The sequence below is a fragment of the Corylus avellana genome, chromosome ca3, assembly GCF_901000735.1.
Source record: "Corylus avellana chromosome ca3, CavTom2PMs-1.0".
NCBI lineage: Eukaryota > Viridiplantae > Streptophyta > Magnoliopsida > Fagales > Betulaceae > Corylus > Corylus avellana.
Window position 1 is genome coordinate 33,193,438 of NC_081543.1, and position 15,818 is coordinate 33,209,255.

At 36.2% G+C, this 15,818-nt stretch overlaps 2 protein-coding genes across 3 annotated transcripts; one reads left to right on the plus strand and one right to left on the minus strand.

Annotated features, from left to right (window-relative positions):
* Window positions 1-1,161: 1,161 nt before the first annotated feature.
* Window positions 1,162-5,970, minus strand: LOC132174944 (uncharacterized). Its single transcript, XM_059586708.1, has 6 exons — window positions 5,638-5,970; window positions 4,187-4,602; window positions 4,015-4,067; window positions 3,628-3,665; window positions 2,026-2,602; window positions 1,162-1,626 (listed from the first exon to the last, which is right to left on the minus strand). Coding segments are annotated over exons 1-6 (1,344 nt in total). The 5' UTR covers window positions 5,640-5,970; the 3' UTR covers window positions 1,162-1,368.
* A 5,748-nt stretch (window positions 5,971-11,718) lies between these two features.
* Window positions 11,719-15,530, plus strand: LOC132173491 (UBP1-associated protein 2C). Of its 2 annotated transcripts, none has more exons than XM_059585005.1 (3): window positions 11,719-13,129; window positions 15,092-15,133; window positions 15,241-15,530. In XM_059585005.1, exon 1 carries the CDS (start codon window positions 11,815-11,817, stop codon window positions 13,126-13,128), a length of 1,314 nt encoding a protein of 437 aa, XP_059440988.1. In that variant the 5' UTR covers window positions 11,719-11,814; the 3' UTR covers window position 13,129; window positions 15,092-15,133; window positions 15,241-15,530. The 2 variants fall into 2 exon arrangements, with proteins under 2 accessions (XP_059440988.1, XP_059440989.1); XM_059585006.1 differs by having other exon boundaries at window positions 15,097-15,133.
* Window positions 15,531-15,818: the final 288 nt, after the last annotated feature.

Below are 15,818 nucleotides of genomic sequence, written 5' to 3' on the forward strand. Positions count from 1 at the left end.
AGGCCAAGTATTTTTTTTTTTTTTTTTTTTTTTAAAAAAAACTAACCTTCGTTAGTTGGCACTAAAAGTCTCTTAACTTTTTCCACTAGGGGTAAACAGGCGGTTAGTAAAATTGGCTAACCGCTTTCCATAACCGTCGAAGCGGTTAGTAATTATTTAATAATTCTTTTTTGAAAAGAAAAAAGAGAAGAAAAAAATTAGAAAAAAAAAAAAACTAAAACGGTGTCGTTTGAGCTTGCTATTTCAACCCCATTTTTCATACTAGCCTTTTACACTCCTACATGTTAAAACCGTTGGTGATAAGACCTCTTTGTGCCTGTTGGATGTTAACTTATTTTGTAAGCTAACACTCTTCTATAAAATTCCACCAAAGAGTTCTTGAGAAGATATCTCCTTCTATTCCTCAAATAAATTTTGAAAATTATCTCATAAGGGAAATAAAGGTTCTTCTATTAGCCTTCGATTTTGGAAGTGTGCTATTAACAAAGATAGCCACTACGGTCTAGTCCTAAGAGTAGGAGATGTCACGTCAAGGAATCCGATTGCACTGATTTAAGTACTTCAGGAGGCATGAATCAACCTTTAAAGACAATATTCTTGCATAATTTTATAGCATTGTGAGATACTTTCATACTTCACTTTTTATCTCTTACATTTTATTAATCTTACTGTTAATTTTTGGATTGGTATATTTTGTTTTAACAATAATTTTTGCATCATCAAAATTATATCCCAACATGGACTACCATCATATTTTCATTTGCATCTCCAAACTTTAAAAAATTACATAAGGCTCTACATAAATTAAACACTTTTCTCTCCAAAACACACTTGGAAGTTAGTAAAAAGTAAAATAAAAAATAAGCATTTTAAATAAATTAAGGAGGCTAATACGAAAAGAGCCACCTCTTTTTGGTATTTTCAGTTTTTTTGTTTAATTTTTTCAAAAGGTTATTTTTTAACTACTTCAAATATCACCTAATTGTTTTCCATTATACTAACAGAAATTGACTTCAGTCTCAACTGCAAACCTGACCTCACAATGGTTGCAGCCCAATTGACCTTTTGCCACCATTCTAACATGAATACATGGAAACAACAATAAAGAGAGAAGAATATTGATTTTTTTTCTTTATTTGGGAAAAAAGAATTGAACAATGGTTAAGACAACAAATTGACATTGATGCATTGGAGAAAAATTGAGAATCAAGATCTTAAAACTACTTAAAATAGGAGTGGATATTGTGAGATTCCAATATTCTTCTAAGTAATAACCATCAAGAACCGAACAAAGCACAGCTCTATAACAGAAACAAGAAAATGATCAAAATTAGAAAGAGTGGTCACCTTGTCTTCCATACATTGGGTCTACTGTTTGTGAAAACAGTGGAAACCTATACTTTTCATTGGATCAGTATCAGAGGATGATGCTGAGAGAACTTCTCTAGCTGTGGATTCTGCTTTTTTCTTTCTAACTGCTTGGATCTGATCAGCTAGTGAAACTTCTCTTCGCGTTTTTTCTCTCTTTATGTGTTCTAGGTCCAATTTCTCCAAAGCTCCAAAATGTGAAACCACCGAGTCCGCCCGACCAGAAACTTGACAATTTATGGATTTCTTTGTGTGAATCTAAAGATAAGATGGAAAATAGTTCATTAAAATAACACAACCTAGAAAAGTATATAGAATCAGATTAATAAGATAGAAATACAATGCATGGAACCCAAACAAACTGACAATCAGATTTAGAAATCACATAAGCAGTTTAGTTCTAAGGGTCAAAAGAAAACTAAATAGTAAGCAGAGGTCCTAGGTCACCCTAAATTATGCCATTATAGGTGAAGCTGAAGCAACACTTTTACCATTCAATTACTAGTCCAGTTCTAAAACAATTCCCTCATTTACCTAGTGATCCACTCACAACCATGAGAAGCTTAATGGTAATCATATTTATCACAGGCCTAAATGGTTAAATACATTATTCTTGAAAATCACAGTTTAAATCCATGAGGTCTCCTGGGCAATTACCTTTATTAGTTTCTGCTTAAGTTTTGACTCTTCGGCAACTGCCAAGTCATCTTTGTCTTCCTTTGATTTTCTGTTCGTGTTTCTCTTAATCTCTCCTCTTGCTCTTGCCTTCCCTTCCTGTTCTTTTCTCTTGTGAGCAAGCCTTGCTCTTAACTTTGCCGTCTCCTTTACCTTCGCCTTTTCTGCAGCCCACTGAAGCTGTTGGAGAACCATTTCTTGTTTTATCTTATTGTAACTATCCCAATCTAACTCTGGTTGGCCACTCCCCCCTTTCTTAGCCGCTTTCGCTATGCTTTCTGCCCAGGAAAGAATGAATTTCTCTGCTCTTGCCTTTGCCTTCCGCTTTGCCTTTGCCTTGTTGTCTACAACCCAACGAAGCTGTTGGAGGGCTATTTGTTGTTTTATCTTATCATAGCTATCCCATTCTAGCTCTTGCTGATCGGTCCCTCCTTTCTTAGCTGCTTCTGCTATACTTTCCGCCCAGGACCAAATGAACCTTTCCCTTAACCGTTTCAATTTCAAACGCTCTTGCCAAACACGTCGAAGTGATGAGCTTATTTTTTCCTTGATATGATCACTACAAAAAAAAAATTGATAGTGTTGACTTCAGTAATGCAACCTGTCATGTTAGAGGTCAACAAAACTTAAGTGGTAAGACACCTATCAAGCATATATAGACGAGCCATGAGTCAAAAATTGGCCTCAATTTCAGGTATACCTTTAAGCTTAAGGTGAATCTAGAACCAAGGAAGATCAAATTCTACTAGCCACAAGAAATTTCGTCTTGGTCACAAGAACTTGCTCACCAAACCTGAGACAATCCTACAACATTTTTTTCTTTCTTTCTTTCTTTTCTTCTTCTTCTTCTTCTTGAATTCATGAAATGCTTAAAACGAAATCTTCACAGCTAAGAAAATGTCTGGATGTCCATCTTAGAGGTGCCAAGTGAATTGTATGTCTACAATACAAAGCTCAATCCTTTTATCTTGAAAAATGTCCCAGGGGAAAGAGTTCTTGCCAATCTGGTTTCTCTTTCAATCGAATTATATAAATAAAACATTTCGACTATCACACTTCTTTGTTAAATAAATCAACCCTAAATTTCATTCAAGTCACATACAGAATTAACATATGTGCCCCACAGAGGCACTTAATCTTGCAAGTAGAAAGTGTAAGAACTTCAATATTTCTAAGCCTAGCCAAAAACATAAAATGACTGTTATTAGACCCTTATCGTCTTTAAATCCATCCCAATACCCTTATGTCTATTAACCAACTAAAATCCACAAAGATCATTCTTGAAGCAATTTGACCCAAAGCCTTTTTTTTTGTTCCTATTTTCCAGCCTCTCTCCATTCTTCAATGTAGAACTCTTTTAAATCCTTCCTTCTAAATTAATTTTGTTTTTCATATATAATAGAAAATCAACCAAAAAAATTTAAATCCAGCATACTCACACTTGGATGTAAGCTTTTAAGAATTTATCTATGTTACATGCCCACACAACCAAAGTCTAACCCAATATTAGGTTTTAAATAGAGTACACCTGAACATTTTTGTTGAGGAAAATAAATATGAAAGATTGTAAGATGTAAATATTACCTGTGAGGTCGTGGATGTTCAGACATCTTCTTCCTAACCTGAAAATTGTTAAGGAAGATAAGGTCAAAGAAGTATTAGGAAAAAATGAATTAGCTAATAGAAGAAAAAAGAAATTGTAAGGTGCATAGTACCTATAAACAAATAAAGAATAAAGGAAGCAAGAAAATAACATCCAAAAGAATTTCTTTTGTGTTATAATGCAAAAAGTTTGCTCTTTTTACACTGAATGAAAAGTACAGCAAAAAACTTTGAACAAAATGAAGATCTAAAAATCTGCAGAAACAATTCTATGGTTCTGCCTTTTGACATGAAACATTACCTTCTAGTTAAACAACATACTGTGCAAAAGACAGAACCTAAAGTTAACTGAATCTTACATGACTTCACCTTGGGGTCTCTCAAGGCTTCTATCGTTCTTCTCTTAATGCGTTCACGACTCTCTGCATTATATAGTATAGTAGCACTTCAGAATTAATAAAAAAAAATTGGTATGTGTAATAAAACTGTACGGTCAGCAAGATTTTTGATAGAGAAGATGTCACATCCTAAATGCAGTTACCTGCACTATGCTTCTTGCCTTTGTTCCATGGCACTCTCCCCTTGTTTGCTAACCCTATCTTTCTTCGTCTTTGCCTTTCCTTATGGTCTTCAATAGTCTCTGCAGAGTGACTGTTACCAACTACGTGGTCCTCCACATTCAAAATCGGGTTCTCAGAAACTTTTGGCTGGAGACACTCACTAGAATCGAATGCATCTCCCACATCAAGACTGATTTGTAAGGCTGCAAAAGGATGAACTCTTGGAAAGGAACTAACAAAGGAAAATGAGGAAGACATGTTCTTCAACACAGCTACAGAATGATTCAACTGCACTGTGCTTGAGTGGCATTGTGTGTATCCCACCACATAACCAAAAAATGGCCCTGGAAACATGGTTGGAACATGATTGGGAGGAGGCTGTAAAATAGCGAATCTCCTGATACAAGATCAAATGAGTTGTTAAAAAGAAACCTTAGTCACAGATTATAAAGTAAGCAACAATCTGATGCTTAAGTCACTTGATAGCAGTCATATCATTTTTTGAAAGACAAAAACACACACACACACACACAAACCTATCTATCAATCTATCCATTCCTAGGTGTGCTTTGGGATTAATACAACTTTATGTGTTTCCGGACTTCTATAACTTGGTCAAAACATCATACTTCAATAGTACTTCAGAGACATAGAATTGGACTAACCATTGTAAGAAATGCATATGATTAGAAAATTGGTTAACAAAATGAGGTTTTCCCTTAAATAGTCTCATACGGATCATATACATTGACTTGATAAAATCATTCAAAAAATACACACCATCTACAAGGAGACCAGCAACAACATATGCATGACCCTTAATGCCAATTTAATCAGTGGGAAATCAAAGACTCGGATACAAATCCAACTATACAATCGGTCAGCTTCTCATGCCATGTCAAAGTTAGAAATACAATTGCAACTATATTTCATTTTATACTATAAACATATTAATATCAGATGGTATTTAATGCCAACTTTCTCCTCTTTAAGTATTGTAGATAGTTTTCCAACTCTTTTCTTTCCTTTGAGGGAGAAGGGAGTATTGAGGGTAGGGATGCATATGAACCGAGCCGAACGGAGCTTTGGATGTTCGAACTCGGCTCATTTCTTCCTCAAAGGGGTTCGAACTCGGCTCAAACTCGGTAATTCATTACCAAATAAACAAGCTCGAGCTCTCGTTTAATTTGTCTAAGGAATTTTGACCTCGTTGAACATATCAACAAACAATTTTTCTTTTCTTTCTCAAATCCTAAGCAAATCATAGCCTAAAACAAGTCAATACAAGCAAGCATCCAGTCGAATTCCCCTCAAAACAACAAATTTTCCTCCTTTTCAGTTAACTAAAACAATTTAAAAATATAGAAAGAACCTAAGAATTAACAACAAAAATATAACGGAAAAGTGTAACATTATCATGAATAGCCACAACATTGTGTGTGCCTGACGTAGCGGTAGAGGTTGTGGCGGACGGCGACGTGCACTAGATTCTCGGTGCTGATGTTGGCGGAGCGTAGGAGGGAGATCTGGCCGATTTGAGCCCACGGTAGTTGCTGAGTGAAAGCCCCGGCGCCTCGTCGTCGATGAGCTCAAGCCGTTGGTAGGACCACCACTCGGAGAGAAGCGGGTCAGGACGGCTGGCAGGAGTGAAGACTTGGTTGCTGAGCGCGAGCCCCAACTCAACTACGCCATTCACTCGTCAGTCATCATCCTCAGCTGATTGTTGTGAGTTGAGAGAAAGAAAGAGTGGATTAGAAGATATAAAGAATGAGCGGGAGAGATGCTTTGGTCTATGGACTATGGGCGTTATACGTGGGAGTTCACCTAATCCAATAAAGTTATAAACAAGGGGTTGTTTGTTAAGAATCCAGGTAATGTATAATTTTTTGTGAAAAAATAAATAAGAATAATGATATCAATAAGTAAAAAAGTGAAATTGAAAAGTGAAAAAGTTTTGTTTTGTATTAATTTTTTTAATTTGAATAATAGTAAAATGTAAATTAAGTGATATAAGTCCCAATGGTAACTCAATCGGTTGGAGACCATATCTTATGAAGCAGAGGTTGCTACTTTCTCTTGTGTAAATGTGTCAAAAAAAACAAAAATTATGTGATATAAAAAGTGAAAATGTTTTGATGTTGATTTTTTAAAAAAAAAAAAAAATGAAAAGAATAGTATTTTGGGGTGGGGAGGTTTTTAACAAACAACTCTTTAGAAAAAATCTCAATCCTACGCTTCAATAGCTTTCGTTAACAACCGTTGGATCAGTAATCGAACGTTGTGAATAATACTTGAGATATATATGCAACTAAATTAATTCGAAAATTAAATAACATGTACTTATAATATATTCAAACTCTAAACAAATGTCTATTATACTAATAGTCTATATATATATATATATATATATATATATATATATATATATATAAACAAGTCTATTGAGCTTCCACAAGCTTTGTTTACAAGGCTATCTTGAGTCGAGTTGAGTTTTAGCATGGTCAATTCATTTGATGAATGAGCTTAAAAATATGTTCAAGTTCTGTTTGTTTAATAAATGAACCAATCCCGAGCTGAACTCGAGCATATTCACAAGTAGCTCGCTTTGCTTACAACTCTAATAGAAGGTTTTCCTCGTTCCATGGAATTCTACAGAGTTCTGTAAAAACCAAAGTACTAAAATCATCAAATCAATATTATCTAACCTGCAATGTACTAAGCATAATCAATCGCATCATTCATCCAAAAACCCAGCTTAAAAATATGTTCAAGTTCTGTTTGTTTAATAAATGAACCAATCCCGAGCTGAACTCGAGCACATTCACAAGTAGCCCGCTTTGCTTACAACTCTAATAGAAGGTTTTCCTCCTTCCATGGAATTCTACATAGTTCTGTAAAAACCAAAGTACTAAAATCATCAAATCAATATTATCAAACCTGCAATGTACTAAGCATAATCAATCGCATCATGCGTCCAAAAACCCAGTTCATAAAATTTAGTACTAAACCTCTGTCATCCTCTTAGTGACGGAAAGGGACAAGCCGCACACCTCTATCAATGATGCCCAAAAACTCTCAGATATCATCTATTTTCTTATATTTTTCTATCTTGCAAAATACCCTAACCATCTTGCCGTGTGCGTGTGTGACAATTATTGATGGGAATGATAATCTTCAACAGAGTGGTTGGATTTGTGAAATTAATCTCAGAAATTTTTTTTTTTAAAAAAAAAAAAATCAGAAAATTATCTGTCAAATTATACAAGAAAATTTACTAATTATTTTAATTTCAAAAATTGAAAATCCTGAACTCAGGGAAGACTACCTTAAAATACTCAATAATACAATGATTAAAAATGATAATAAACCTAACAATGCAAAAATCTCTCTTGATGAAACTCTGGAACGATTTTCTAAACAAAAATCCAAAGAAATTATTATCCCAGATTTGCAGCATGAGATTAGTAATATCAAGAAAGAAATTGCAGATTTGAAAAATGACCTCTTTACTGTTAAATCTGATAATAATGATTTAAAACAAACAACTATTAATACTGAAAATTCAAAATTGTTTTCAAGATCACAATTCCAATAATGAAAATGATAAGCAATCTGAGCATTCTAATGAAGCAGAATCCAACAATAAAGTGATTTTCAATGAAGTCAAGATTATTAGTCTTATTAACAAGATTATTCCACCTAAATGGTATTCTAAAGTTCATATTGTCATTGCTCCTGATTATGCCTTTGATATCATTGCTTTGATTGATTCTGGTGCTGATTTAAATTATATTAAAAAAAGAATAGTGCCCAGCAAATATTTTAAAAAATCCACTGAAAGGTTGAACTCTGCCGGTGGAAGCTATATATATAATTTTTAAATTTATTATTATTATTATTATTATTATTTTAACAACTAACCAAGTATGTGTCTAGATCAGTATTTCCGACTTCACAATTTTGATGATATAATTTGGGCGTTGTCGGCCTTCTAGAATTTTTACAATTTTAAAGGGTTTTTTTAATCAGATAATTTATTTTTTATTTAGATGATTTAGTTAAGGATAAAGAGATAATCTAAAAATATTCCACTAATTAAAATTTAGTGATAATTTCATAATAAGAGAAATAATATATCTTAATTCTGCAAACCAAGACGCTCAATACACACACAATTCTGAGTTAATTTTAAAATTTTCTAATAAAAGATATAAAATATCCTAATTCTAACAAAATCAAAATTTACAAAACACTCCGAAAGAAACAAAGCTCAACTAACTGGAACAATCTGTGAATAGCAAAAATTAGCTACAAAACATAGCATCTACAAAGCACAGCAAAAATCTGTAATTGCTTTGTGTAGTTGGAAGATGCTAACAACTGGCCCATTATGCCACGGGCTTCAGGGCCAATGTCGGCCCTCGATGAGCTACGAATTTAGGGCCAAATACCAAAGACTTCCGGAATGCGCATATGCCGGGAGAACATGAAGAATACTCACTAGGTCACTCCCGGAATAAATACATCGCAGGAGGATATGACAGGTTGCCACATTGAAATTAGGTCTCGGGATCTGACACATCCCGGGACCAAGATTCATCATTACATGCAAGTCTCGAGATAAGCATATCCCGGGATAGACATACAGTCGTCTCGGACACGACAAGTACAAGGGATCTTCATTCTTTAATGTTGCTGTTGGGTTTCAACCCCTGAACTTCCGAAACTAGGTCTTATCTCAAAGAATCCGGTGAAAACTGCAGACATTCTCTTAAGCTTAGTTAAGTCATAACTTAACTCAATCCATTAAGATATCAGTGAGCTTCAAGGTGATTTACACTAATCATACAAAAAATTCTCATTGTGAGAGTCACATCCATGCCCTAATATTTATCATTAAACCACCATCATTAATGGTGCGATCTACTCTTACTCACAACCCGAAGCAACATATTCAATATATTTTTGAGTAATAGATTGAAATAAAGTTTTAGTTAATCAAAAAGAAAAAAGCTTTTTATATGCATGCCATGGTTTGTCCAATTAACTCAACAGTAACAAACTCTAAACTTAGTCTAATCATATCTCTATCATTTGTTTCAAAAAATTGAACTGATTGCTTGAATTGGTCCAATGAGCTGAACCCAAAAGCAATCGGTTCACTATTATAACCTAAAAAAAAAGGCTTTAAAATGTCCGTAGTAAGCTGAGGAAGCTAGAACTTTATCTTTGAAAGGGTCAAGCTAATATATATATATATATATATATATATATATATATATATATAATCTCGAGCTTAATAAGAATGATCTAATGTTATTTAGTAAATTGGTATACGACTATAATATAATTAAAATAACATAACATTAAAAATAAACTTTTAAAACTTTGTGAAAAAAATATATTTATGATTAATTTTTATTGTTATTGACAGCCCTATACTTCCTTAATGCGGCCCCCCTATAAAACTTTGATGTAGAAATACCCCAATTGGGTGTAGGAAGTAGCTTCTATTATTTCATGTGTTGACCATATATATATATATACTCAAAATTGAAAGCGCTCTCTTACGATACATAGTAGATATAAAAGACTAATAGAAATAAACTACTTCAATTAATCTAATGAGATAATATATTATCTTTAATGATAACATATTATATCTAACATTTAAATTATGAATCTAATTCTATATATAAATCTCTAAGTATTTTAATCCTAAAACACTTGTAAATCTCATAACATTATCCTTTAATATATAAGGCTGTCGATGGGTTAGACTTCTACTCAATAGCTCATCCTCTGAAGTAGTCAGTCTAAATTATATGCATTAATGGATTATCAGGCTGATTCCAAGGTGCCCAAGCCCTCCTCTAATGCAATATTAGTTCTCAAGGAAGATCAGCAGCAGAAGAAGAAGAAAAAGGGAAGGTTTTCCTCCAAGAAGTCATTCTGTATATGTTGCTCAAACGTGGAGGTTGCTGCTGGGGCTCTGGGAGAGGAAAAGAAGAAGAAGAAGAAGAAGAAGAATGAAAAGGAAAAGGAAAAAGTTCATTTTAAGCTTAAGAGGTATGCCTTCTTGTGCTGCTCAAACGTGGAGTTTGAGACTGAGGAAGAGAAAGAGAAAGTCCTTCAGTATTTGGAGAATAATAATACAAAGAAATCTCGTGTAAACATTTGTTGTACCAATTTGGAGGTGGCCACAAAGAGTTCTCTGGGGCATAAAGCTCCCAAAACTGCTTTCAAATGACTATTTTAATCATATTTATCTATTGGGTTTTATAATAAAGTTCTGTATAATATATTCTAAGTTGGGTGATAGTGTGATACGAGATTTTTGTTATAATTAATTATATGTATAATAAATGTGTGAACTTGTTATGAAGTTTGATTTGTGTATGTGATGAAAATGGATCAGATGCATTTTTATATGATTTCTGTGTATATGATGCAGATGATTCAAATGAAAGACTCATCAGCTATGTTTGTGTATTGGAATCATTGTTCTTTTGATCTGGCAAGCAATAAAGAAGAAGTGGATGTACTCCATTAAAAAAAGAACAAGAGAAAAAAAAAAAAAGATTTTTTGATTTTGATTTTTGTTGATCAGGGAAGATGAATTTGAATTTGATTTTGAGAAATATTATATACTATACTGTTGTGGTTACAGTTAGCGGAAATTTACTAACTTTCTCTGCTAACCGCCTAGGTTAAACCGGTGGTTAGAGATTAATAACCTCAATAACAGCTAACCGTTTTTTAATATATATATATATATATAAAACATTAAAAAAAATGATAACTTCACTTTAGACCCCTGAATTATTATGCGATTTGACAAACTCCCAAACTTTAAAACCTCTCGATTTGAACCCTTGAACTTTCAATTACAGTCTAACTTCTAATAGAAATACATAAAAGACCAAAATATCCCCGATTTTCCTTTTTATTTTTATTTTTTAATTTGAAATTAAAGGTAAATTGGAAATTTTATAAAAAAAGTTAGGGGTATAAATGTTATTGTCTCACTTTTAACATTTAAAATCTGACGGAGAGGTTCAAATTGATTGCAATTGAAAGTTCAGGGGTTCAAATTGAGAGGTTTTAAAGTTTAGAGTGGCTTATCAAATTATATAATAATTCGTCTAAAGTGAAGTTACCCCTTAAAAATATTTAAAAATTAAAAGGAAAAAAAAAAAGAAGCGATTTCGTGGTTAGTGGTAACTGCCCGCCTTTTCACATACTAAATTACTAATACTAATATGTGAAAATTCTCCATTGTAAAAAACTTAAATCCACGTCTTAGTACATACCTTGACTACTTAGAAATTCCATTGGGCCATTGAACCACAATCCATGACGATTACACTTACTTTCTACGTCTTTTTATTTTATTTTTACAATTGTAAGAATGAAAATCGATTAGACTGGACTGGACCAAGCCCAGTTAAAAGCACCGCCTTTTTCAACGGGTCCAACCCAATCTCAAACCCTATAAGAAAAACCATGCACCTCACACGCACCCAGTGCTCGTCTGTCTCCCTTACTCTTAGCTTACGGTTATTCTCAGGGTTAGGGTTTATCCTAAGAGCCAGGAGCTTCTTCTCCAATGGACCCGACCAAGAAGCGAAAGCTGGACGAGAACGGCGTCGTCCCCCCCTCCACCGACGTCGACCCCTCGATCCCGAAACTCACCCCCGAAGACGTCCGTAAAATCGTCGACCGCATCGACAAGGACAAGCTCCTCGACATCGTGGCGGCCGCGGCTGCCCGCCACGTTGACGTGCTTGACGGCGTGCGAGCCCTGGCGGACTCGGACTCGTCGCAGCGCAAGCTTTTCATCCGCGGACTCGGTTGGGACACCACCACGGACGGCCTCCGCACCTTGTTCTCTTCCTACGGAGAACTCGAGGAGGCCGTGGTCATCCTCGACAAGCAGACCGGTAAGTCCAAGGGCTACGGCTTCGTCACCTTCAAGCATGTCGACGGCGCTCTCCTCGCCCTCAAGGAGCCCAGCAAGCGGATCGATGGTCGCGTCACAGTCACGCAGCTCGCCGCCGCTGGGAACACGGGCGGGAACGCGAACGCCAACACCGCCGACGTGGCGATGCGCAAGATCTACGTCTGGGAGGTGCCACACGACATGTCGCCGGATAAGCTCTTGTCCCATTTCTCGTCGTACGGGGAGATCGAAGAGGGGCCACTTGGGTTCGACAGGTTCACCGGGAAGTCGAAGGGGTTCGCGCTGTTCGTGTACAAGACCATGGAGGGGGCACAGGCGGCGTTGGCGAGTCCGGTAAAGATGATCGACGGGAGGCAGTTGAATTGTAAGTTGGCGAACGTGGATGCGAAGAAAGGGAAGCAAGGAGGGCCGCTGGGTCAGCCTGGGCCCGATGGGGTTCAGGGCCAGGTTGGGGCTACTGGGAACGACGGTATGGGGATGGGGATGGGAATGGGCATGGCGCAGGGTGGTTCGATGCCGGGGTCGCAGTACGGCGGACCGGGCTCGATTGGCACGTATGGCGGGTTTCCGGGTGGGCCGCCGATGGGTCATCATCCATTAAGCACGACGTCGTTGGGAGGGCCGGGGTTGTCGTCGGTAAATAGCCAGCAGCCATCCTCGTTAGGAGGGACTGCTGGGTTTGGTACTGGGCTGGGTGGGCCTTATGGTGGGTATGGTGGCATTGGTGGGACTGGTGGTGGATTGGGTGCTGCTGGTGGTGGGTCGTCTTCATTGTATAGAATGCCCCCGACTTCTGTGGGAATGCCTTCTGGTGGGTATCCGGAGAGTGGGCATTATAGCTTGTCGTCGGCTTCGTCTGGGTACCAAAGTCAGCACCACCAGCCAACGGGGACCTCCCCGGTGCCAAGGGTTCCACCTGGTGGTGCGGGCATGTACCCAAATGTGCCGCATTACTTCTGAGGTAATTAAATATCATCTTTTTTTTCTTCTTTGCTTCCTTTTGCGTTCTATCTCCTGTGCTTGTATTCCTATTTTCCTTTGTTTGGCGCTTGATTAGACTGACTGGATGCCTCTTATGTTTGTGGTATGTGCTGCTTTCTTTTTATCTTGGTGCCTCTTGTTACAGATGTTTGCTTGTTATACAATTTGTTCTTGGTTTTTTGTTTGTTCTGGCTTGTTCTTTGGGATTGCATTTGGCGTATGCTTCTATGTGTGTTGGGTTGTTTTGTATTTTGTGAAAGTTTGCCAGCAGTCTAAGTAGTCCTTTTGGTACGTAGTGTCTTGTAAGAGATGGCAATGGAGTGATTCAGTTGTGTTTTTGTATTATTGATGATTGTGATTCTGCTGGCTGTGATTGTTTCTGACTGTATGTACTTTTGTAATTGAGTTGGTTGTTTATTATTCATAAAAAAGGTAATTGAATTGGTTGATATGTAGTTGTCTTTGTTCATGTGGATATGCGCAAACTGATCTGTTTGTTCAAAATGATGATGTGTACGCAGTTTATGGGGCTTGTGGATAACCATCTTATGGAAAAATTAACTTTGTCTTTGGTTTTTGGCTTGACAATCAATCAGTGTAATGACTTTTTTGCACTTGTAAGATGAAAAAGTACTGTGATGATTTTATGACCTCAACCTGGATGTTGATTTCTGACTATCAAGTTGTACCTGAAACTATTATGCTTTAGCTTCTCAAACATGTACCCTCTCAGTCTGGATTATAGTCAAATGTTTCACTACTTAATATTTATCATTAATTTGGTGATTATCATACCTTTGTCCTTATTAAATTTAGATGATCTGGTTTTGTGTGTCCAAATTGATGATTTTTTGTTATGGACCTTGGTTTCCTAGAGATTCATTTTTAGTTGATAGACTTTCTCTGCTTGCTGGCTTTAAATATAGATCATGATGCACAGCACTTTTATATTCCCTAATAGGAATTTTGGGTGGGAACTCGTAGTAACAAAATTTAGGTCAAGATGTAAGTCCTAGTTGCTCTTTGGTACTGGATGTATGTGACTCTGATGTCTTGCTTTCTGAGAGGTGGTATGTGTGGCATGGTAGCTCTAGTTGGGTTGTGGAAACTTATTAATTTGAATTGTCATGCATTTGCATGTAATTTGGCATAAGGTTACCATGTGTACTGAAAATTGCATGGAGGGGTTTAGAGTGTTTGCATTGTTTAGTGTATGCTGAGCCGAAATCCATCTTCCCTAAAGGAGTATGTGTTTGATGCTTGTAAGTTGTTGTTATTGGTTGAAATAATTGTGCTTGTCATGCTGAAATTGTGTTATTATCATCAAAAGCCGATTAAGTAACAGCTTTGAAGATTAAAGTTGACGTTTCCAGCATCTTCTCCTTAGCTCTGCTTAATACAAATTCATATTTGTCTTAATCCACGCACAAATGAGAATGGACTGTCATTAGTTCTTGGCATGTTAATAATTTTTTTTGAGTATACATCACCCTCCAATCCCCCTCTCGTTCCCCCCAATCCTATGTGGGGTGATCCCCACAGTATTTGGTGCATGGGATTCGCTTTTTGGTTGTGGGGACCATGGCACATAGGATTGGGGGGATTGGGGGTGGGGGTTGATGTATAGAATCACTCAAACTTTTTAAATATGTATACCAGTTCTACTTATGTATTAATGCAGTGAAATTTAGTTATAGATATTTGTTTTTTTTATTGACTTGGTGCTACCTTCTTTTGTTTATTGATTTTCCAGTTGTATCTTTTACGAAGAGATTATGAAATTCACCTTCTGATGTACTTCCATTATTTTTTCTTTCTAACATCATGACCTTTTATGTTTCTTAGTATTTTTGATGTTATGTGTGGCTTCTTTGTTTGCCTGTTACTTTTTTTTGAGATGTTCTGAATTTTGTATCACACTTTTGTTTTTGTTTGTGGTTAGGTAAGACATAAGAGCTGTTTCTTTTAGTGGTGCCCCAAGAAGGTATAATATTTGTTTTGATTATCGCTTTGAATTAGAATGAAATGAACTCTGTTTTGCGTGATGGATGCAGAATGATGTATTGAGTTGTGAATGGATGTTTGATTCAGGTGTATGACAGCTTATTCGGCGCTGATGCTTTATGTGGTTCTGGTGATTGCGTGATTGCAGAGTTTGATGAATGTATTAGCTGTTCCTTTACAGGCTCTTCATCTGCACCTTTAGTATTGTGGTTCTTTTCTGAATGCTTGTAGTCAAAGCAGCTGAGTTAGATTAGTTGTGTACTTCCATCTGGAGCCAATGTGCCATCTGGGCGTTTTATTAATAATATAGTCTAAATAATATAAGTACTGAAATTATGCTTTGCCCTTCTTTACTGAAATGTATGCTTGGTTTCATATTTTCTAAGTGCAAGTTTTCGTTCTTTTTTTCTTTCTTTTTTTTTGTCACTCTGTTTTACCATATTTAGTTCCTCAACTGGGCTCTACAGTGCTTATATATGCAACTAAATATGTTTATTATGTGTGTTACATAACTATAGTTTGGTTGTGAAGAAGTCTGCTGCTGAAGGTATTACCACTTGCTTGATAAATATGATCTGTTGTATGATGGTGATCAACCTCCTAGTGGGGATTTCGCTGCTCCTTATATGAGCTGTTCCGGCTGTAGTATAGCTTTGTTGGTGTCT